The 22,765-nt window shown below is 56.0% G+C and overlaps 1 protein-coding gene across 1 annotated transcript; it reads left to right on the top strand.

Annotated features, from left to right (window-relative positions):
* Nucleotides 1-3,298: 3,298 nt before the first annotated feature.
* rgl2 (ral guanine nucleotide dissociation stimulator-like 2) lies at nt 3,299-22,263 on the top strand. Its single transcript, XM_088908296.1, has 20 exons — nt 3,299-3,636; nt 6,531-6,691; nt 8,156-8,215; nt 8,607-8,693; nt 9,441-9,607; nt 10,250-10,312; nt 10,695-10,888; nt 10,982-11,097; nt 11,591-11,806; nt 11,928-12,031; nt 15,450-15,534; nt 15,642-15,701; nt 18,192-18,278; nt 18,397-18,429; nt 18,958-19,079; nt 19,161-19,253; nt 19,378-19,471; nt 19,655-19,882; nt 20,382-20,496; nt 21,344-22,263. The coding sequence occupies exons 2-20, from the start codon at nt 6,542-6,544 to the stop codon at nt 21,529-21,531; spliced, it is 2,262 nt and encodes a 753-aa protein (XP_088764422.1). The 5' UTR covers nt 3,299-3,636; nt 6,531-6,541; the 3' UTR covers nt 21,532-22,263.
* Nucleotides 22,264-22,765: the final 502 nt, after the last annotated feature.

Genomic DNA, 22,765 nt, shown 5'->3' with positions numbered 1-22,765 from the left:
TACTGAACCTCACTCTGTACTGAACCACATTAAACTACTGAACCTCACACTGTACTGAACCACATTAAACTACTGAACCTCACTCTGTACTGAACCACATTAAACTACTGAACCTCACACTGTACTGAACCACATTAAACTACTGAACCTCACTCTGTACTGAACCACATTAAACTACTGAACCTCACACTGTACTGAACCACATTAAACTACTGAACCTCACACTGTACTGAACCACATTATACTCACTCACTCTGTACTGAACCACATTAAACTACTGAACCTCACACTGTACTGAACCACATTAAACTACTGCACCTCACTCTGTACTGAACCACATTAAACTACTGAACCTCACACTGTACTGAACCACATTAAACTACTGAACCTCACACTGTACTGAACCACATTATACTCACTCACTCTGTACTGAACCACATTAAACTACTGAACCTCACTCTGTACTGAACCACATTAAACTACTGAACCTCACACTGTACTGAACCACATTAAACTACTGAACCTCACACTGTACTGAACCACATTATACTCACTCACTCTGTACTGAACCACATTATACTCACTCACTCTGTACTGAACCACATTAAACTACTGAACCTCACACTGTACTGAACCACATTAAACTACTGAACCTCACACTGTACTGAACCACATTATACTCACTCACTCTGTACTGAACCACATTAAACTACTGAACCTCACACTGTACTGAACCACATTAAACTACTGAACCTCACACTGTACTGAACCACATTATACTACTGAACCTCACACTGTACTGAACCACATTAAACTACTGAACCTCACTCTGTACTGAACCACATTAAACTACTGAACCTCACACTGTCCTGAACCACAGTGTACTCACTCACTCTGTCCTGAACCACAGTATACTCACTCACGCTGTCCTGAACCACAGTGTACTCACTCACTCTGTACTGAACCACAGTGTACTCACTCACACTGTACTGAACCACATTATACTCACTCACTCTGTACTGAACCACAGTACTCACTCACTCTGTCCTGAACCACAGTATACTCACTCACGCTGTCCTGAACCACAGTGTACTCACTCACACTGTCCTGAACCACAGTGTACTCACTCACACTGTACTGAACCACATTATACTCACTCACTCTGTACTGAACCACAGTGTACTCACTCACTCTGTCCTGAACCACAGTGTACTCACTCACACTGTACTGAACCACAGTGTACTCACTCACACTGTCCTGAACCACAGTGTACTCACTCACACTGTACTGAACCACATTATACTCACTCACTCTGTACTGAACCACAGTGTACTCACTCACGCTGTACTGAACCACATTATACTCACTCACTCTGTCCTGAACCACAGTGTACTCACTCACACTGTACTGAACCACATTATACTCACTCACTCTGTACTGAACCACAGTGTACTCACTCACTCTGTACTGAACCACAGTGTACTCACTCACACTGTACTGAACCACATTATACTCACTCACTCTGTACTGAACCACAGTGTACTCACTCACTCTGTCCTGAACCACAGTGTACTCACTCACACTGTACTGAACCACAGTGTACTCACTCACACTGTACTGAACCACATTATACTCACTCACTCTGTACTGAACCACAGTGTACTCACTCACACTGTCCTGAACCACAGTGTACTCACTCACTCTGTCCTGAACCACAGTATACTCACTCACGCTGTCCTGAACCACAGTGTACTCACTCACACTGTCCTGAACCACAGTGTACTCACTCACTCTGTACTGAACCACAGTGTACTCACTCACACTGTACTGAACCACAGTATACTCACTCACACTGTACTGAACCACAGTGTACTCACTCACTCTGTACTGAACCACAGTGTACTCACTCACACTGTACTGAACCACATTATACTCACTCACTCTGTACTGAACCACAGTGTACTCACTCACACTGTCCTGAACCACAGTGTACTCACTCACTCTGTCCTGAACCACAGTATACTCACTCACGCTGTCCTGAACCACAGTGTACTCACTCACACTGTCCTGAACCACAGTGTACTCACTCACTCTGTACTGAACCACAGTGTACTCACTCACACTGTACTGAACCACAGTGTACTCACTCACGCTGTACTGAACCACATTATACTCACTCACTCTGTACTGAACCACAGTTTACTCACTCACACTGTCCTGAACCACAGTGTACTCACTCACTCTGTCCTGAACCACAGTATACTCACTCACGCTGTCCTGAACCACAGTGTACTCACTCACACTGTCCTGAACCACAGTGTACTCACTCACTCTGTCCTGAACCACAGTGTACTCACTCACACTGTCCTGAACCTCACTGCTTTAACTCTATACAACCCCACAAGGGAGTAAACCCACATCTTCTTACTTCATGCACGATGTCTTTTCCGGCAGGCAGTGTGTCAGATTCGGACAGTGTGCTCCAGGCCTGCTGCGGGCTCAGTCGTTTCCCTGCTCTCAGCCCAGGCGACCCTGCTGTCGAGAAGAGATCACCTCCAGGACCTGCGTGTCAATAAGTTGAAACCCCCCCTGGCCTTTACCCGTCATGGTCTCCTGATCACCCCCCTCTCTGAACTGGCCTCATCCCTCTGCTCTCCTCCCCCTGAGAGCTGCTGTGTGTGGGGGGACTGGAACATCATGCAGGTGGGGTACACACTGGTGGAGCAGGAGGGGATCCCCGTTACTGTCCAGAGCTCTGAGGGGACAGTCTGGAGAAGAGCTACAGGCATGTGAGGAGTTATTAATTATTATTATTATTATTACTTTATGATTATTGCTGTGGACGGACAGCTCCCAGTGGTACAACGGGAGGAGACTGTCCGCCCGGGCAGCGTGCTCTTCTGGACCGCGGAGATCCCGGTCCAGGGGGGCCGGGGAGGGGGGGTCTGTCCCCCGGGGGCGACACACCGCCCGCCTGCGAGGACTCTCCGGGTTCGCCTGCAGTAAACTCGGGGGACGTGTGTGAGGGACGCTGTGTTCCTGGCGTCGTGTTTGAAGCCTGCTGTGTTTTGTTTTGTTTTGTTTTGTTTTTTTATGTACCCCAGCGACACAGATGGAGTTCCTCGCGGAAGAAGAAAGGTCTCCCCAGGCTGAGTCTGGTGTTCAGGAAGTGACACCGTTACAGTTACAGAGATAGTTGCAGGGGGCAGCGCCGACGCTCAGTTTCGGTCTCTTGCCTGCGGTCGTCGGACAGCGGGGGCACCCGCACGCACCCACACGCACCCGCACGTCCTCGCACGCACGCACACGCTGCGCGCTCAGGAACAGGCACTGGAGACAGAGTTTCGCCACACGCCCCCACCCACACACACACACCGCGCAGCCCTGCGAGAGAGCCGGCTGCAGCAGGCGGGGAGAGAGACACACACACACACACGCACGCACGGCCAGCGGGCCAGCGGGGCGGAAGTGGCCCCGTGTGGAGACGGAGAGACAGGGAGACGCAGGACTGGCGCACCGACAGCGGGGCATGAGCGCAGGGCGCGCCGGGGCCGGGGCTCTGCGGGCTGACGGGCGAGCAGCTGTTCCCGCAGCGGGCGAGACTGACCTGGGCTGAGAGGACAGAGCAGCCAGGCCGTGAGAAACCCGTCTGTGTGTGTGTGTGTGAGACAGACCTGTCACTGTGAGAGACCTGTCTGTGTGTGTGTGAGACAGACCTGTCTGTGTGTGTGTGTGAGACAGACCTGTCATTGTGAGAGACCCGTCTGTGTGTGTGTGTGAGACAGACCTGTCATTGTGAGAGACCTGTCTGTGTGTGTGTGTGTGAGAGAGTGAGAGACCTGTCTCTGTGTGTGAGTGAGACAGACCTGTCATTGTGAGAGACCCGTCTGTGTGTGTGTGAGAGAGATTGAGAGACCTGTCTCTGTGTGTGTGTGAGACAGACCTGTCATTGTGAGAGACCTGTCTGTGTGTGTGTGTGAGAAAGAGTGAGAGACCTGTCTCTGTGTGTGAGTGAGATAGACCTGTCATTGTGAGAGACCTGTCTGTGTGTGTGTGTGAGAGAGTGAGAGACCTGTCTCTGTGTGTGAGTGAGACAGACCTGTCATTGTGAGAGACCCGTCTGTGTGTGTGTGTGTGTGTGAGACAGACCTGTCATTGTGAGAGACCCGTCTGTGTGTGTGTGTGAGAGACAGACCTGTCATTGTGAGAGACCCGTCTGTGTGTGTGTGTGTGTGTGAGAGAGTGAGAGACCTGTCTCTGTGTGTGTGTGAGACAGACCTGTCATTGTGAGAGACCTGTCTGTGTGTGTGCGTGTGAGAGAGACCTGTCATTGTGAGAGACCTGTCTGTGTGTGTGCGTGTGAGAGAGACCTGTCATTGTGAGAGACCTGTCTGTGTGTGTGTGTGTGTGAGACAGACCTGTCATTGTGAGAGACCTGTCTGTGTGAGAGAGACCTGTCTGTGTGTGTGTGTGAGAGAGTGAGAGACCTGTCTCTGTGTGTGAGTGAGACAGACCTGTCATTGTGAGAGACCTGTCTGTGTGAGAGAGACCCGTCTGTGTGTGTGTGTGAGAGAGACCTGTCTGTGTCTGTGTCTGTGTCTGTGTCTGTGTGTGTGTGTGTGTGAGTGTGAGAGAGAGACATGTCTCTGTGTTTGTCTACTGTCTTTATTAATGTTCATCAGGCTGGACTGACTGACTGTTCTTCACTGGGATTATAATCGGACTCCACTGACACTGACAGAGCAGTCTGAGACTCTCCAGGCTGGACTGGACTGACTGGACTGGGAGCTGGATTAGTTCTTCACTGGGATTATAATCGGACTCCACTGACACTGACAGAGCAGTCTGAGACTCTCCAGGCTGGACTGGACTGGCTGGACTGGGAGCTGGATTAGTTCTTCACTGGGATTATAATCAGACTCCACTGACACTGACAGAGCGGTCTGAGACTCTCCAGGCTAGACTGGACTGACTGGACTGGGAGCTGGATTAGTTCTTCACTGGGATTATAATCAGACTCACACTGACCCTGACAGACTGGATTGACTGGACTGGGAGCTGGATTAGTTCTTCACTGGGATTATAATCAGACTCCACTGACACTGACAGAGCAGTCTGAGACTCTCCAGGCTGGACTGGACTGACTGGACTGGGAGCTGGATTAGTTCTTCACTGGGATTATAATCGGACTCCACTGACACTGACAGAGCAGTCTGAGGCTCTCCAGGCTGGACTGGACTGGCTGGACTGGGAGCTGGATTAATTCTTCACTGGGATTATAATCAGAATTGTAATCAGTTACAAAGAAAGGTGTATTTCTCTCTCTTCCTCCTCCGAGAGCTGGAGGTGTGTTTGTTTAGTATTTGCATGTTGGCCGAAACTGCAGAGAGAGAGAGAGTCAACCGGTTTAATGCAAAGTAGAGAGAGAGACAGGGAGTGTTTTCTTTGTGTTTCTCCTACTAAATATACATATAAACACACACTGGCTGAGTGTCTCAGCAGAGTGACATAGAGCAAGGAGAAACAGACCCTGATGAAGGACAGGCTCAGTGACCACAGCCTGGACAGACACTGGACACAGGCAGACCTGACTACACAGAGAGGACAGGCTCAGTGACCACAGCCTGGACACAGACACTGGACACAGGCTGACCTGGCTGTCCAGAGAGGACAGGCTCAGTGACCACAGCCTGGACACAGACACTGGACACAGGCTGACCTGGCTGTCCAGAGAGGACAGGCTCAGTGACCACAGCCTGGACACAGACACTGGACACAGGCTGACCTGGCTGTCCAGAGAGGACAGGCTCAGTGACCACAGCCTGGACACAAACACTGGACACAGACAGACCTCTCTACACAGAGAGGATAGGCTCAGTGACCACAGCCTGGACACAGACACAGGACACAGGCAGACCTGGCTGCCCAGAGAGGACAGGCTCAGAGACCACAGCCTGGACACAGACACTGGACACAGGCAGACCTAGCTGTCCAGAGAGGACAGGCTCAGTGACCACAGCCTGGACACAGACACTGGACACATGCTGACCTGGCTGTCCAGAGAGGACAGGCTCACTGACCACAGCCTGGACACAGACACTGGACACAGGCTGACCTGGCTGTCCAGAGAGGACAGGCTCAGTGAGCACAGCCTGAACACACACACTGGACACAGGCAGACCTGGCTGTCCAGAGAGAACAGGCTGTGCTCCCACTGCCAGCGGGGAGAAATAGAGACTTTCTGCTGCACTGTGTGAAGCACTCTGGGATCTGACAAACATTCCTCAGTGTCAGTCAGTGCATCAGTCAGTGTGTGAGTCTCAGACAGTAAGTGTGTTAATCAGTCAGTGTGACGGTGTGTCAGTGTGAGAGTGTGTCAGTCAGTCAGTGCATTAATCAGTGTGTGAGTTTGTCAGTGTGAGTGTGTCAGTGTGTCAGTCAGTCATTGTGTCTGTGTGAGTGTGTCAGTGTGTCAGTGTTGTCATGTCTGTCAGCTAACTCCCTTTGTCCTCTCCCTCTGTGTCCGACAGTGGTATGAGCCATGCTCCCCCGCCTGTGGAGTGGTGGTACGGACCTCCCGGGAGGGGAGGAGCCCCAGGGCGTGACCCTCAGTGGGTACCGCCCCCTGGAGACGCCGGGTGAAGGGAGGTGGGCGGAGCCAGGCGGCTGGACACAGACGGACACGCCCCCGGTGAGTTCCCCGTCTCACAGCCAGGGGTCAGACCTGAGCTCCCCGGATCTACCCCACACAGCCTGAAGTAGGGAGAGGGATTGAGGAAGAGGAGGGAGGGGTCAGAGGGTGGACAGAGAGCCGCACGTGAGGTCACGGCTAGTTCCTGCGATTGTCCACACTGACAATGGCACTTCCTGAACCCAGAGCACTGAGAGACGGGCAGGGAGACTTCCTGCTGTATCATTCTGGTTTTATATAAAACAGCCCAGTCCCGTACCTTATAACCCAGTCCAGTGCTCTCTAACCAGGCCCAGTGCCCTCTGACCCAGCCCAGTGCCCTCTGACCCAAAAGAGAGTCTCAGGGGTTCAGACAGAGAGACTCTGGGGTTCAGACAGACAGGAGAGTGAGAAACTCAGGGGTTCAGACAGAGACTCAGGGGTTCAGACAGAGAGACTCTGGGGTTCAGACAGACAGGAGAGTGAGACTCAGGGGTTCAGACAGAGAGTCTCAGGGGTTCAGACAGAGAGACTCAGGGGTTCAGACAGACAGGAGAGTGAGAAACTCAGGGGTTCAGACAGAGAGACTCAGGGGTTCAGACAGAGAGACTCAGGGGTTCAGACAGACAGGAGAGTGAGAGACTCAGGGGTTCAGACAGAGAGACTCAGGGGTTCAGACAGAGAGACTCAGGGGTTCAGAAAGAGAGACTCAGGGGTTCAGACAGACAGGAGAGTGAGACTCAGGGGTTCAGACAGAGACTCAGGGGTTCAGACAGACAGGAGAGTGAGAGACTCAGGGGTTCAGACAGGGAGACTCAGGGGTTCAGACAGACAGGAGAGTGAGAAACTCAGGGGTTCAGACAGAGAGACTCAGGGGTTCAGACAGAGAGACTCAGGGGTTCAGACAGACAGGAGAGTGAGAGACTCAGGGGTTCAGACAGAGACTCAGGGGTTCAGACAGAGAGACTCAGGGGTTCAGACAGACAGGAGAGTGAGAGACTCAGGGGTTCAGACAAAGACTCAGGGGTTCAGACAGACAGGAGAGTGAGACTCGGGGGTTCAGACAGAGAGACTCAGGGGTTCAGACAAAGACTCAGGGGTTCAGTCAGACAGGAGAGTGAGAAACTCAGGGGTTCAGACAGAGACTCAGGGGTTCAGACAGAGAGACTCTGGGGTTCAGACAGACAGGAAAGTGAGACTCGGGGGTTCAGACAGAGAGACTCAGGGATTCAGACAAAGACTCAGGGGTTCAGACAGACAGGAGAGTGAGACTCGGGGGTTCAGACAGAGAGACTCAGGGGGCTCTCCCAGGCCCTGCAGAGCAGTCTGATTCCTGCAGGCTGTTCTGAGGTTCAGGCTGCTCAGGAAGCGCAGGTCTGGTCTTGTCCGAGGCAGCCCTGTCGCGCTGACGTCACTGGGTCTGCGCTCTTCCTGGATATGAGCAGAGCGCCGACACACAGGCATGATCTTCCCTTCTGTTCTCAGACTGGACACAAACCGGACCCTGGGCACATGAAGACCACCTGGTACTGTCCACTGGAGCCGGTAAGAGTCTCTGTCTCTGTGCAGTGTTCATGTACTGGAGTGTCCAGTCAGTGTGTCTGTATGAACCCCTCTCTCTCTCAGTGCAGTGTTCATGTACTGGAGTGTCCAGTCAGTGTGTCTGTATGAACCCCTCTCTCTCTCAGTGCAGTGTTCATGTACTGGAGTGTCCAGTCAGTGTGTGTGTATTAACCCCTCTCTCTCTCAGTGCAGTGTTCATGTACTGGAGTGTCCAGTCAGTGTGTGTGTATGAACCCCTCTCTCTCTCAGTGCAGTGTTCATGTACTGGAGTGTCCAGTCAGTGTGTCTGTATGAACCCCTCTCTCTCTCAGTGCAGTGTTCATGTACTGGAGTGTCCAGTCAGTGTGTGTGTATTAACCCCTCTCTCTCTCAGTCCTCAGCTGTGTCGGAAGTAGAGGAGGAAGGTCTTATCTACACTGTGGTGGTGAAACAGCAGCCCAGTACCTCCAGTGGAACAGGGGTGAGACTTACACGACTCTTCTGTTGTGAAGTGATCTGCAGTTACCCACAGTCAGGGACAGGGGGTGCTGTCCACACTGTAAGACTGTGTACAATCTGAGGTCTGAAAGAGACACAGGCCCTGCCTCGCCTCTGATGAGCCTTGCCTACACGTCAGTATCTTCAGAGAGATCATTAAAATATGTGAGAACTGTATCTCTCGGTGTGCGCTGTGTATTACCCCTCTCTCTCTGTTTGTGTGTGTATTAACCCCTCTCTCTCTCAGTGTGTGTGTGTATTAACCCCTCTCTCCTCTCTCAGTGTGTATATATTAACCCCCCTCTCTCTGTGTGTGTGTGTGTATTAACCCCTCTCTCCTCTCTCAGTGTGTGTGTATGTATTAACCCCTCTCTCTCTCAGTGTGTGTGTGTATTAACCCCTCTCTCCTCTCTCAGTGTGTATATATTAACCCCCCTCTCTCTCTGTGTGTGTGTGTGTATTAACCCCTCTCTCCTCTCTCAGTGTGTGTGTGTGTATTAACCCCTCTCTCTCTCAGTGTTTATTAACCCTTCTCTCTGTGTGTGTGTATTAACCCCTCTCTCTCTCCTCTCTCAGTGTGTGTGTATTAACCCCTCTCTCTCTCAGTGTTTATTAACCCCTCACTCCTCTCTCAGTGTGTGTGTATTAACCCCTCTCTCTCTCAGTGTGCGGGTGTGTTAACCCCTCTCTCTCTCAGTTTGCGGGTGTGTTAACCCCTCTCTCTCTTCAGCCCGCAGTCTCGCGCTCCCAGTGTGTGAAAGCTGGCACCGAGGAGAAGCTCATCCTGCACCTCCTGCGCTCCTTCGCCCTGGGAGACCCCTCCTACGTCCCCATCTTCCTGTCCACTTACCGCACCTTCACCACGGCGCAGAGGGTCCTGCAGGTCCTGGAGCAGAGGTGACCGCTCGTTCCCCACCCCCGCCCCCCTCTGTGTACAGCGGAGCCTCCTGTCCTGACTGGAGGAGCTCGTCCAGCTGTGTCTGGAGAGAAGCCAGGGTATCGGCTTCAACCACAGGGCTGGGCAGCTTGTTCCCCACCCCCACCCCCCTCTGTGTACAGTAGAGCCTCCTGTCCTGACTGGAGGAGCTCACCCAGCTGTGTCTGGAGAGAAGCCAGGGTATCGGCTTCAACCACAGGGCTGGGCAGCTTGTTCCACCCCCCTCCGTGTCCTCTGGGACTGATTTAAAAGAGAAGAGATAAGATCACTTCATTGGCCATATACTGTACAATTTCTTGCATTAGGAATTAATCTTTTCACAGACCCCAGCTTGCTCTCCGTGAGACACACAGACAAGGAGAGAGAAGCTGGGGGTCAGGGCGCAGGGTCAGCCGTTGTGCAGCGCCCCTGGAGCAGCTGGGGGTAAGGGCCTTGCTCGGGGGCCCAACAGAGTAGGATTCCTCTGCCAGCTGTGGGATTTAATGCGGCAACCATCCAGCCACCCCCTGCTGGCCAGGGCTGCAGGCCTCGTGCCCAGCCTGAGGGATTGTGGGATCAGCGGTTCCGAATTTCCTGTTTCTAACCTCCTGTTTGTGCTGCAGGTTACAGTGCCACCTTGTGGAGAGACATGAGACCAGCAGACAGGAGCAGCTTGATTTCAATACGTGAGTCTTTCTAGTGCAGTGTTCATGTACTGGAGTGTCCAGTCAGTGTGTGTGTCTGAACCCCTCTCTCTCTCAGTGCAGTGTTCATGTACTGGAGTGTCCAGTCAGTGTGTCTGTATGAACCCCTCTCTCTCTCAGTGCAGTGTTCATGTACTGGAGTGTCCAGTCAGGGTGTCTGTATGAACCCCTCTCTCTCTCAGTGCAGTGTTCATGTACTGGAGTGTCCAGTCAGTGTGTCTGTATGAACCCCTCTCTCTCTCAGTGCAGTGTTCATGTACTGGAGTGTCCAGTCAGTGTGTGTGTATGAACCCCTCTCTCTCAGTGCAGTGTTCATGTACTGGAGTGTCCAGTCAGTGTGTCTGTATGAACCCCTCTCTCTCAGGGCAGTGTGCTCAGTGTTCAGTGCCTGGCTCAGTGGTTACCCAGAAGACTTCCTGTCCCTGCGTGACCCCTCACCCCTGGACCGTCTTGCCTTTCTAATGCCCCACGACTCCGCGGGATTCGAGGTCAAAGGGCGCATTGTGAACCTGGCGGAGGAGCTGAGGAGGAGAGGGGGGGCGTGTGCCCCGCCAGCCGGTGAGCGCAGCCTCGTCTCGTTGACACTCGGCCGGTCAGTCGCGCTGCCTGGCTCGCTGGCTCGCTCACACTGCTCTGTCCTCCCCTCCTCAGGCAGTGAGGGCGCCCTCCCCGTGACCTCTGACCCCCTGCCCCCCGACTTCGACGTGACCACAGTGCTGGGCTTCCCAGCCGAGCTGATAGCTGAGCAGCTGACCATGATTGAGACTGTGAGTGAGCTCTCTCCTGTGTCTCCTGTCTCCTGTGTCTCCTGTCTCCTGTCTCTCAGGGGCTGTTTGTCAGGGTGGTGCCCCATCACTGCCTGGGCTCGCTGTGGTCTCAGCGCTGTGCCTCCTGTGCCTCCTGTGCTTCCTGTGCTTCCTGTGTCTCCTGTGTCTCCTGTGCCTCCTGTCTCTCAGGGGCTGTTTGTCAGGGTGGTGCCCCATCACTGCCTGGGCTCGCTGTGGTCTCAGCGCTGTGTCTCCTGTCTCTCAGGGGCTGTTTGTCAAGGTGGTGCCCCATCACTGCCTGGGCTCGCTGTGGTCTCAGCGCTGTGTCTCCTGTCTCTCAGGGGCTGTTTGTCAAGGTGGTGCCCCATCACTGCCTGGGCTCGCTGTGGTCTCAGCGCTGTGTCTCCTGTCTCTCAGGGGCTGTTTGTCAAGGTGGTGCCCCATCACTGCCTGGGCTCGCTGTGGTCTCAGCGCTGTGTCTCCTGTCTCTCAGGGGCTGTTTGTCAAGGTGGTGCCCCATCACTGCCTGGGCTCGCTGTGGTCTCAGCGCGATAAGAAGGGCCAGGAGGGGGCGTGTCCGTCAGTCCGGGCCACAGTCCGCCAGTTCAACCGGCTGGCCAACGCCGTCACCGCCTCCTGCCTTCTCAACACCAGCCTGCGGGGGCAGCAGAGAGCCCGGCTGCTGGAGAAGTGGATCAGTGTGGCCGAGGTCTCTGTGTGTGTGTGACTGATCGCTCTGTGTGTGTGGTGTGTGGTGTGTGGTGTGTGGTGTGTGGGTGAGGTGCTTGTCGCTCTGTTATTGTTACTGTTCTGAACTGTCTCGTGTGCAGGAGTGTCGAGCCAGGAAGAACTTCTCCTCTCTGTACGCCGTCATATCAGCACTGCAGAGCAACCCCATTCACCGCCTGAGGAGGACCTGGGCAGAGACAGACAGGTCTGTGCGCAGAGCACACGCCGAGAGACAGACAGGGCTGTGAGCAGAGCACACGCAGAGAGACAGACAGGGCTGTGAGCAGAGCACACGCAGAGAGACAGACAGGGCTGTGCGCAGAGCACACGCCGAGAGACAGACAGGGCTGTGAGCAGAGCACACGCCGAGAGACAGACAGGGCTGTGGGCGGAGCACACGCAGAGAGACAGACAGGGCTGTGAGCCAGACAGGGCTGTGAGCAGAGCACACGCAGAGAGACAGACAGGTCTGTGGGCGGAGCACACGCCGAGAGACAGACAGGGCTGTGGGCGGAGCACATGCCGAGAGACAGACAGGGCTGTGAGCAGAGCACACGCCGAGAGACAGACAGGGCTGTGGGCGGGGCACACGCCGAGAGACAGACAGGGCTGTGGGCGGAGCACACGCCGAGAGACAGACAGGTCTGTGCGCAGAGCACACGCAGAGAGACAGACAGGGCTGTGGGCGGAGCACACGCCGAGAGACAGACAGGGCTGTGGGCGGAGCACACACCGAGAGACAGACAGGTCTGTGCGCAGAGCACACGCAGAGAGACAGACAGGGCTGTGGGCGGAGCACATGCAGAGAGACAGACAGGGCTGTGGGCGGAGCACACACCGAGAGACAGACAGGGCTGTGCGCAGAGCACACGCGGAGAGACAGACAGGGCTGTGGGCGGAGCACATGCCGAGAGACAGACAGGGCTGTGAGCCAGACAGGGCTGTGAGCGGAGCACACACAGAGAGACAGACAGGGCTGTGAGCGGAGCACACACAGAGAGACAGACAGGGCTGTGAGCGGGGCACACACCGAGAGACAGACAGGGCTGTGGGCAGAGCACACGCCGAGAGACAGACAGGGCTGTGGGCGGAGCACATGCCGAGAGACAGACAGGGCTGTGGGCGGAGCACACGCCGAGAGACAGACAGGGCTGTGAGCGGGTCACACGCAGAGAGACAGACAGGGCTGTGGGCAGAGCACATGCCGAGAGACAGACAGGGCTGTGAGCGGGGCACACGCCGAGAGACAGACAGGGCTGTGGGCAGAGCACACGCCGAGAGACAGACAGGGCTGTGAGCGGGGCACACGCAGAGAGACAGACAGGGCTGTGAGCCAGACAGGGCTGTGAGCGGAGCACACACAGAGAGACAGACAGGGCTGTGGGCAGAGCACACGCCGAGAGACAGACAGGTCTGTGAGCGGGGCACACGCCGAGAGACAGACAGGTCTGTGCGCAGAGCACACGCCGAGAGACAGACAGGTCTGTGCGCAGAGCACACACCGAGAGACAGACAGGGCTGTGGGCAGAGCACACGCCGAGAGACAGACAGGTCTGTGCGCAGAGCACACGCCGAGAGACAGACAGGGCTGTGGGCAGAGCACACGCCGAGAGACAGACAGGTCTGTGCGCAGAGCACACGCCGAGAGACAGACAGGGCTGTGGGCAGAGCACACGCCGAGAGACAGACAGGTCTGTGAGCGGAGCACACGCCGAGAGACAGACAGGGCTGTGGGCAGAGCACACGCCGAGAGACAGACAGGTCTGTGAGCGGAGCACACGCCGAGAGACAGACAGGGCTGTGCGCAGAGCACACGCCGAGAGACAGACAGGTCTGTGCGCAGAGCACACGCCGAGAGACAGACAGGGCTGTGGGCGGAGCACACGCTGAGAGACAGACAGGGCTGTGGGCGGAGCACACGCTGAGAGACAGACAGGGCTGTGGGCGGAGCACACGCCGAGAGACAGACAGACAGGGCTGTGGGCAGAGCACACACCGAGAGACAGACAGGGCTGTGAGCGGAGCACACGCCGAGAGACAGACAGACAGGGCTGTGGGCAGAGCACACACCGAGAGACAGACAGGGCTGTGAGCGGAGCACACGCCGAGAGACAGACAGGGCTGTGAGCGGAGCACACGCCGAGAGACAGACAGGGCTGTGCGCAGAGCACACGCCGAGAGACAGACAGGGCTGTGCGCAGAGCACACGCCGAGAGACAGACAGGGCTGTGCGCGGAGCACACGCCGAGAGACAGACAGGGCTGTGGGCGGAGCACACGCCGAGAGACAGACAGGGCTGTGGGCGGAGCACACGCCGAGAGACAGACAGGGCTGTGGGCGGAGCACACGCCGAGAGACAGACAGGGCTGTGAGCGGGGCACACGCCGAGAGACAGACAGGGCTGTGAGCGGGGCACACGCCGAGAGACAGACAGGGCTGTGGGCAGGGCACACGCCGAGAGACAGACAGGTCTGTGAGCGGAGCACACGCCGAGAGACAGACAGGTCTGTGAGCGGAGCACACGCCGAGAGACAGACAGGTCTGTGAGCGGAGCACACGCCGAGAGACAGACAGGGCTGTGAGCGGAGCACACGCCGAGAGACAGACAGGGCTGTGCGCGGAGCACACGCAGAGAGACAGACAGGGCTGTGCGCAGAGCACACGCCGAGAGACAGACAGGGCTGTGAGCGGAGCACACGCCGAGAGACAGACAGGGCTGTGCGCAGAGCACACGCCGAGAGACAGACAGGGCTGTGAGCGGAGCACACGCCGAGAGACAGACAGGGCTGTGCGCGGAGCACACGCCGAGAGACAGACAGGGCTGTGGGCGGAGCACACGCCGAGAGACAGACAGGGCTGTGGGCGGAGCACACGCCGAGAGACAGACAGGGCTGTGAGCGGGCCACACGCAGAGAGACAGACAGGGCTGTGAGCGGGGCACACGCAGAGAGACAGACAGGGCTGTGGGCAGAGCACACGCCGAGAGACAGACAGGGCTGTGGGCGGGGCACACGCCGAGAGACAGACAGGGCTGTGGGCGGGGCACAAGCCGAGAGACAGACAGGGCTGTGAGCGGGGCACACGCCGAGAGACAGACAGGGCTGTGCGCAGAGCACACGCTGAGGGACAGACAGGTCTGTGGGCGGAGCACACGCTGAGAGACAGACAGGGCTGTGAGCCAGACAGGGCTGTGAGTGGAGCACACGCCGAGGGACAGACAGGTCTGTGGGCGGAGCACACGCCGAGAGACAGACAGGCCTGTGGGTGGAGCACACGCGGAGAGACAGACAGGGCTGTGGGCAGAGCACACGCCGAGAGACAGACAGGCCTGTGGGCGGAGCACACGCCGAGAGACAGACAGGCCTGTGGGCGGAGCACACGCCGAGAGACAGACAGGGCTGTGGGCAGAGCACACGCTGAGGGACAGACAGGCCTGTGGGCAGAGCACACACCGAGAGACAGACAGGGCTGTGGGCGGAGCACACACAGAGAGACAGACAGGGCTGTGGGTGGAGCACACACAGAGAGACAGACAGGCCTGTGGGCGGAGCACACGCGGAGAGACAGACAGGGCTGTGAGGTATAATAATGAAGAAACTGACAGATACGATTCCTCTGTGCAGGGAGGCTGTGCGCAGCTATGAGGAGCTCTCCAACATCTTCTCGGAAAAAGACAACTATTCCCAGAGTCGGGAATTACTGAAGGAGGTGAGGGCGGCTGGCTTTGAGCAGCCAGAGGGACCACTGCGTGTTCAAGCACAGCTGCACACAGTGCACTGAGGACGACCTAAACACCTTTCCACTGCGTCTTTCAGGAAGGAACTTCGAAGTTCGCAAACCTGGACACCAGGAAGCACCAGAGGAGACGGACAGGGGTGAGAGAGAGGGGGAGAGTGTGGGGTCCCCCTGGGACACACCCCACTGGACTTCTGCACATGAAGATCTGTAGGAACATCCTCCGTGTGCAGAGAAAAACTCCTAACAACGGGTGCAGGGCCGAATTAGGCCAGTACCCACTAATGATAAACATACAGAAGAGAGTATTCAAGTATTGGCTACACCTAAAAAACAGCGACCAACATTCCTACCACCACAAAGCCCTGCTGAGCCAAGAGCTGAGCCCAAAACAGAGCCCCCTGAGCCAGCTGGTCCTGAGGCTCACCGACCTGAGCCACACCGACACTAACCAGCCTCAGGACAGCACTGCTAGAGCACCACAACCCAGACTCAAGCACATCACAGCACAATACACACAACACACAACCAGCCTCAGGACAGCACTGCTAGAGCACCACAACCCAGACTCCACCACATCACAGCACAATACACACAACTCACAACCAGCCTCAGGACAGCACTGCTAGAGCACCACAACTCAGACTCAAGCCCATCACAGCACAATACACACAACTCACAACCAGCCTCAGGACAGCACTGCTAGAGCACCACAACTCAGACTCAACCACATCACAGCACAATACACACAACACACAACCAGCCTCAGGATAGCACAGCTAGAGCACCACAACCCAGACTCCACCACATCACAGCACAATACACACAACACACAACCAGCCTCAGGACAGCACTGCTAGAGCACCACAACCCAGACTCAGGCACATCACAGCACAATACACACAACACACAACCAGCCTCAGGACAGCACTGCTAGAGCACCACAACCCAGACTCAGGCACATCACAGCACAATACACACAACACACAACCAGCCTCAGGACAGCACTGCTAGAGCACCACAACTCAGACTCAAGCCCATCACAGCACAATACACACAACACACAACCAGCCTCAGGACAGCACTGCTAGAGCACCACAACCCAGACTCAACCACATCACAGCACAATACACACAACTCACAACCAGCCTCAGGACAGCACTGCTAGAGCACCACAACTCAGACTCAGGCACATCACAGCACAATACACACAACTCACAACCAGCCTCAGGACAGCACTGCTAGAGCACCACAACTCAGACTCAGGCACATCACAGCACAATACACACAACACACAACCAGCATCAGGACAGCACTGCTAGAGCACCACAACTCAGACTCAAGCCCATCACAGCACAATACACACAACTCACAACCAGCCTCAGGACAGCACTGCTAGAGCACCACAACTCAGACTCAGGCACATCACAGCACAATACACACAACACACAACCAGCATCAGGACAGCACTGCTAGAGCACCACAACTCAGACTCAAGCCCATCACAGCACAATACACACAACTCACAACCAGCCTCAGGACAGCACTGCTAGAGCACCACAACTCAGACTCAAACCCATCACAGCACAATACACACAACACACAACCAGCCTCAGGACAGCACTGCTAGAGCACCACAACCCAGACTCCACCACATCACAGCACAATACACACAACACACAACCAGCCTCAGGACAGCACTGCTAGAGCACCACAACTCAGACTCAACCACATCACAGCACAATACACACAACACACAACCAGCCTCAGGACAGCACTGCTAGAGCACCACAACCCAGACTCAACCACATCACAGCACAATACACACAACACACAACCAGCCCCAGGACAGCACTGCTAGAGCACCACAACTCAGACTCCACCACATCACAGCACAATACACACAACTCACAACCAGCCTCAGGACAGCACTGCTAGAGCACCACAACTCAGACTCAAACCCATCACAGCACAATACACACAACACACAACCAGCCTCAGGACAGCACTGCTAGAGCACCACAACCCAGACTCCACCACATCACAGCACAATACACACAACACACAACCAGCCTCAGGACAGCACTGCTAGAGCACCACAACTCAGACTCAACCACATCACAGCACAATACACACAACACACAACCAGCCTCAGGACAGCACTGCTAGAGCACCACAACCCAGACTCAACCACATCACAGCACAATACACACAACACACAACCAGCCCCAGGACAGCACTGCTAGAGCACCACAACTCAGACTCCACCACATCACAGCACAATACACACAACTCACAACCAGCCTCAGGACAGCACTGCTAGAGCACCACAACTCAGACTCAAGCCCATCACAGCACAGATCACACAGCAATATCTCACACACTGGGACACACACACAAATACACACTGCAATGTTACAGGACCCTGAACAGACATATACAAGTATGTCTTAGTGCTGGTGTGTCTGCCTGTCTCTCTCTCCCCCTGTGTGCCTGTCTCCGATTCCCTGTCTGTCTCTCCCCATCTCCCTGTCTTTCTCCCTGATTCCCTGTCTCTCTCCCCGATTCCCTGTGTGCCTATCTCCCTGTCTCTCTCTCTCTCCCTGAATCCCTGTCTCTCTCTCCCTCAGACAGCACCTCGGGGGACTGTCCCCTACCTGGGCACCTTCCTCACAGACCTCACCATGCTGGACACCGCTGTCAAGGACCGGCTGGAGGTGAGTCAGGCCGCGAGACAGACCAGTGGAGAAGCACACAGAAAGTGGCCAATGGCTATTACCTGCTTCCCAGCCAGTCTGGTGTCCGAGCTCTGCCCTCTGTTCTCTTCTCTTTCAGAATGGATACATCAACTTCGACAAGAGGCGCCGAGTAAGTCTGAGAACCCCTCTCTCTCAGTGCAGTGTTCATGTACTGGAGTGTCCAGTCAGTGTGTCTGTATGAACCCCTCTCTCTCTCAGTGCAGTGTTCATGTACTGGAGTGTCCAGTCAGTGTGTCTGTATGAACCCCTCTCTCTCTCAGTGCAGTGTTCATGTACTGGAGTGTCCAGTCAGTGTGTCTTTATGAACCCCTCTCTCTCAGTGCAGTGTTCATGTACTGGAGTGTCCAGTCAGTGTGTCAGCATGAACCCCTCTCTCTCTCAGTGCAGTGTTCATGTACTGGAGTGTCCAGTCAGTGTGTCTGCATGAACCCCTCTCTCTCTCAGTGCAGTGTTCATGTACTGGAGTGTCCAGTCAGTGTGTCTGTATGAACCCCTGTCTCTCAGTGCAGTGTTCATGTACTGGAGTGTCCAGTCAGTGTGTCTGTATGAACCCCTCTCTCTCTCAGTGCAGTGTTCATGTACTGGAGTGTCCACGTGGGCAGTGTTGTATATTAACCCCTCTGTCTCTCTCTCTCAGGAGTTTGAGGTTTTGGCTCAGATTCGGCTGCTTCAGTCCTCGTGTAAGAACTGCTCTTTCACCCCCAGCCCTCCCTTCCTGCAATGGTACACCTGTGTGCCCCAGCTGACCGAGGACCAGAGGTACAGTGTGTCCTGACCCCTGGTCAGCCTCCCCCTGACCCCTGACCCCTGACCCCCTGACCGTGAGCCTCTGTCTTTCAGCTACCAGCTGTCCTGTCAGATCGAGTCCTCCAGTGACCCTGCTGTCCCAAGTCGAGTCCTCAAACCCACCCTGGTGATCACGCACTGTGCTGAGTGAGTACAGACCGCTGTCTCCCTGGCGTCTCCTACTGTGCTGCAGTGTTCAATAACTGTATTAACTCTCTCTCACTGTGCTGCAGTGTTCAGAAACTGTGTTCAGGAACTCTCTCTCTCTCAGCCTTCTCTCCTCAGTGGCCAGTCCTGGGTTCGAGTCTGAAGGCTCCTTCGACTTCGCTTCTCCTGTTAATCACCTCCTGACACGACTGGCCAAGGTGACCGACCAACCGGACTGACCGACCCACTGACCGGACTGATCGAACCGACTGACTGATGTATTGACGGATCGAGTGACCGATTGGAGTTCGTGAGGCTGCAGGAGTGTCTGAACTGTGCTTTGTGTTCAGATGGCTCCCTGACTTCTCAATAACCTGCTGGCCTTGTCCTCTGTGTTGCAGCACATGAAGTCGCCCTCGGTGTCCTGTCTGGATGTTGACTCCTCCCCTCCCCCTGTCGGCCCCGCCTCTGCCATGTTGAGCCCGCCCCCCACCAACATCAAGTCGCACAGACGTTCCGCCTCCTGCGGCACAGCCCCGCCCACAACGGACAAGGGGGCGGGGCCAGATATAAGGATCATCAGGATCGGAATGGACCTCCAAGATGGCAACATGTATCGCAGTATACTGGTACAGAACGACTAATACAGCCCCCAGAGGCACTCCTCACACCGAGAGACGAGTCCAGACCCTCACACAGACCCCAGAGACACTCCTCACACAGAGAGAGGAGTCCAGACCCTCACACAGACCCCAGAGACACTCCTCACACAGAGAGAGGAGTCCAGACCCTCACACAGACCCCAGAGACACTCCTCACACAGAGAGAGGAGTCCAGACCTTTACACAGAGAGAGGAGCACAGACCCTCACACCGACCCCAGAGACACTCCTCACACAGAGAGAGGAGTCCAGCCCCTCACACAGACCCCAGAGACACTCCTCACACAGAGAGAGGAGTCCAGACCCTCACACAGACCCCAGAGACACTCCTCACACAGAGAGAGGAGTCCAGACCCTCACACAGACCCCAGAGACACTCCTCACACAGAGAGAGGAGTCCAGACCATCACACAGACCCCAGAGACACTCCTCACACAGACCTCTGTGCTGGTTCTCTGTTGGCTCAGGTGACGAGTAACGACAAGACCCCCTCAGTCGTCAGCACGGCCCTGGAGAAGCACGGTCAGGACCCCTGCCAGGCGTCCAGCTACGAGCTGGTCCAGCTGCTGGCCGAGGGGAAAGGTGAGAGAGGGCACTGGGTCCAGCACATCTCACGCAGGGTCTCGTACTCTGTAGGGAGTCCAGTGACCACTCAGCCCTGTGAGTCTGTCCAGTGTGCAGTGCAGTGTGGTCAGTGAGCCTGTCCAGCGCAGCGTGGTCAGTGGGTGTGTCCAGAGTCCAGTGTGGTCAGTGGGTCTGTCCAGAGTCCAGTGAAGTCAGTGAGTGTGTCCAGTGTGGTCAGTGTCAGTGAGCCTGTCCAGTGTCCAGTGTGGTCAGTGTCAGTGAGCCTGTCCAGCGCAGTGTGGTCAGTGTCAGTGAGCCTGTCCAGTGTCCAGTGTGGTCAGTGTCAGTGAGTATGTCTGGTGCAGTGTGGTCACTGAGTGTGTCTGGTGTGGTCAGTGTCAGTGAGCCTGTCCGGTGTGGTCAGTGAGCCTGTCCAGTGTGGTCAGTGAGTGTGTCTGGTGTGGTCAGTGGGCCTGTCCAGTGTCCAGTGTGGTCAGTGAGTGTGTCTGGTGTGGTCAGTGTCAGTGAGTGTGTCTGGTGTGGTCAGTGAGCCTGTCCAGTGTGGTCAGTGAGTGTGTCTGGTGTGGTCAGTGAGCCTGGCCAGTGTCCAGTGTGGTCAGTGAGTGTGTCTGGTGTGGTCAGTGGGCCTGGCCAGTGTCCAGTGTGGTCAGTGAGTGTGTCTGGTGTGGTCAGTGAGCCTGTCCAGTGTCCAGTGTGGTCAGTGAGTGTGTCTGGTGTGGTCAGTGGGCCTGTCCAGTGTCCAGTGTGGTCAGTGAGTGTGTCTGGTGTGGTCAGTGGGCCTGGCCAGTGTCCAGTGTCCGGTGCAGCGGTCAGTGCCGTCTGACCCGTGCTGTTCTGTCCCTAGAGCTGACCATGCCGGCCTCAGGGAACGTCTTCTACGCCATGACGCCGTCCAGCTCCGACTTCCTGCTGCGGAGACGCGGCGCGGCGCCAGCCCAGGGGGTCCGGCCAGGGGCCAGCGAGGGCGGCGGCGGCGGGACCTTCCCCCGGATCCGGGCCCAGGGCCGCAAGCTCGTGCGCGCCCTCTTCTGACGGACCGCCGAGCGCATCCCGGCTTCTGTACACAGAGGGGGGTGGGGGTGGGGAACAGGCTGCCCAGCCCTGCTGTTGAAGCCGATACCCTGGCTTCTCTCCAGACACAGCTGGGTGAGCTCCTCCAGTCAGGACAGGAGGCTCTACTGTACACAGAGGGGGTTGGGGGTGGGGAACAAGCTGCCCAGCCCTGTGGTTGAAGCCGATACCCTGGCTTCTCTCCAGACACAGCTGGGTGAGCTCCTCCAGTCAGGACAGGAGGCTCTACTGTACACAGAGGGGGTTGGGGGTGGGGAACAAGCTGCCCAGCCCTGTGGTTGAAGCCGATACCCTGGCTTCTCTCCAGACACAGCTGGGTGAGCTCCTCCAGTCAGGAAAGGACACACTACTGTACGCAGAGGGGGGTGGGGGTGGGGAACGAGCAGGATGAGCTCCTCAGGACAATTAACTACTGTGAACGTGCCGCAGCAGGATCGCTGGAAGTCGGTGGGTCCAGGCCGATGACCGGGCCGCTGTGAGGCTGAAGAAACACTTTCATTTTACTGGGCAGGGAAACTCCGACCACCTCAAGCAGCTCGACCAAAACGACGACGCCCCCCGGTGTCTGTCCCCCGAAACAGGACGAACTCTGCAGAGCTCGGACCCCCAGCCGGCCTGCACTGCTGCAGGCGGGACAAGCCGATTTCCTTCCTGACAAAGTGATTTTTATTAAAGGTTCACTGTGAGAACTCCTGCCGGCTGTGGTTTTAACGATCTGAGGTTTGTTCCGTTTGTCCCTGTGAGCAGAGTCACTGTTTCAGTGTGAAACTTCTCGGGAAGGAGAGTCTGACTGAGTGAGGGAGGGGAGCTGCAGTAACAGCGCTTCTCCACCGGAGGGCAGCGTGTGTCTGTGAGCAGAAGCCTACTGCACAGATCCTCCCCTCCAGCTTCTCCACCCTGATGACCCACATTAAATCAGGTTGCAGGGTAGAGTAGGTGAACCCCTCCAGCTTGTATTCATTTACATGACATGGTGCGATAAAACAAGGTGACGCTGAGGCTGAGTAAACTGGTCTTGGGGAAGGTTACAGTCTCCAGCCTCTGCATTTTTTCCTCACTGAGACTGGCCTGCTGCAGGCCCTCCTGAACTTCATTTCCCAGCAGGCCATGGGGGAGAAGGGTGGCCAACGGACTGCCTCCCCTGGGTTGAGGAGGGACAGGTGCTGTCAGTTCAAGCCTGCTGCCAGAGTGGAGA

The sequence above is a fragment of the Atractosteus spatula genome (genome assembly GCF_055471065.1).
Source record: "Atractosteus spatula isolate fAtrSpa1 chromosome 10 unlocalized genomic scaffold, fAtrSpa1.hap1 SUPER_10_unloc_1, whole genome shotgun sequence".
Lineage (NCBI taxonomy): Eukaryota > Metazoa > Chordata > Actinopteri > Semionotiformes > Lepisosteidae > Atractosteus > Atractosteus spatula.
The sequence above is the reverse complement of the archived record's forward strand: the minus strand, read 5'-3'. Positions and strand labels throughout refer to the sequence as shown.

Bases quoted from the DNA above. Each gene is read 5' to 3' on its own strand.
- rgl2 (XM_088908296.1), top strand. From the start codon at position 6,542: ATGCTCCCCCGCCTGTGGAGTGGTGGTACGGACCTCCCGGGAGGGGAG. The intron at 12,032-15,449 runs GTCTGTGCGCAG...TCCTCTGTGCAG, and splicing joins ACCTGGGCAGAGACAGACAG to GGAGGCTGTGCGCAGCTATG. The intron at 19,080-19,160 runs GTACAGTGTGTC...TCTGTCTTTCAG, and splicing joins CAGCTGACCGAGGACCAGAG to CTACCAGCTGTCCTGTCAGA.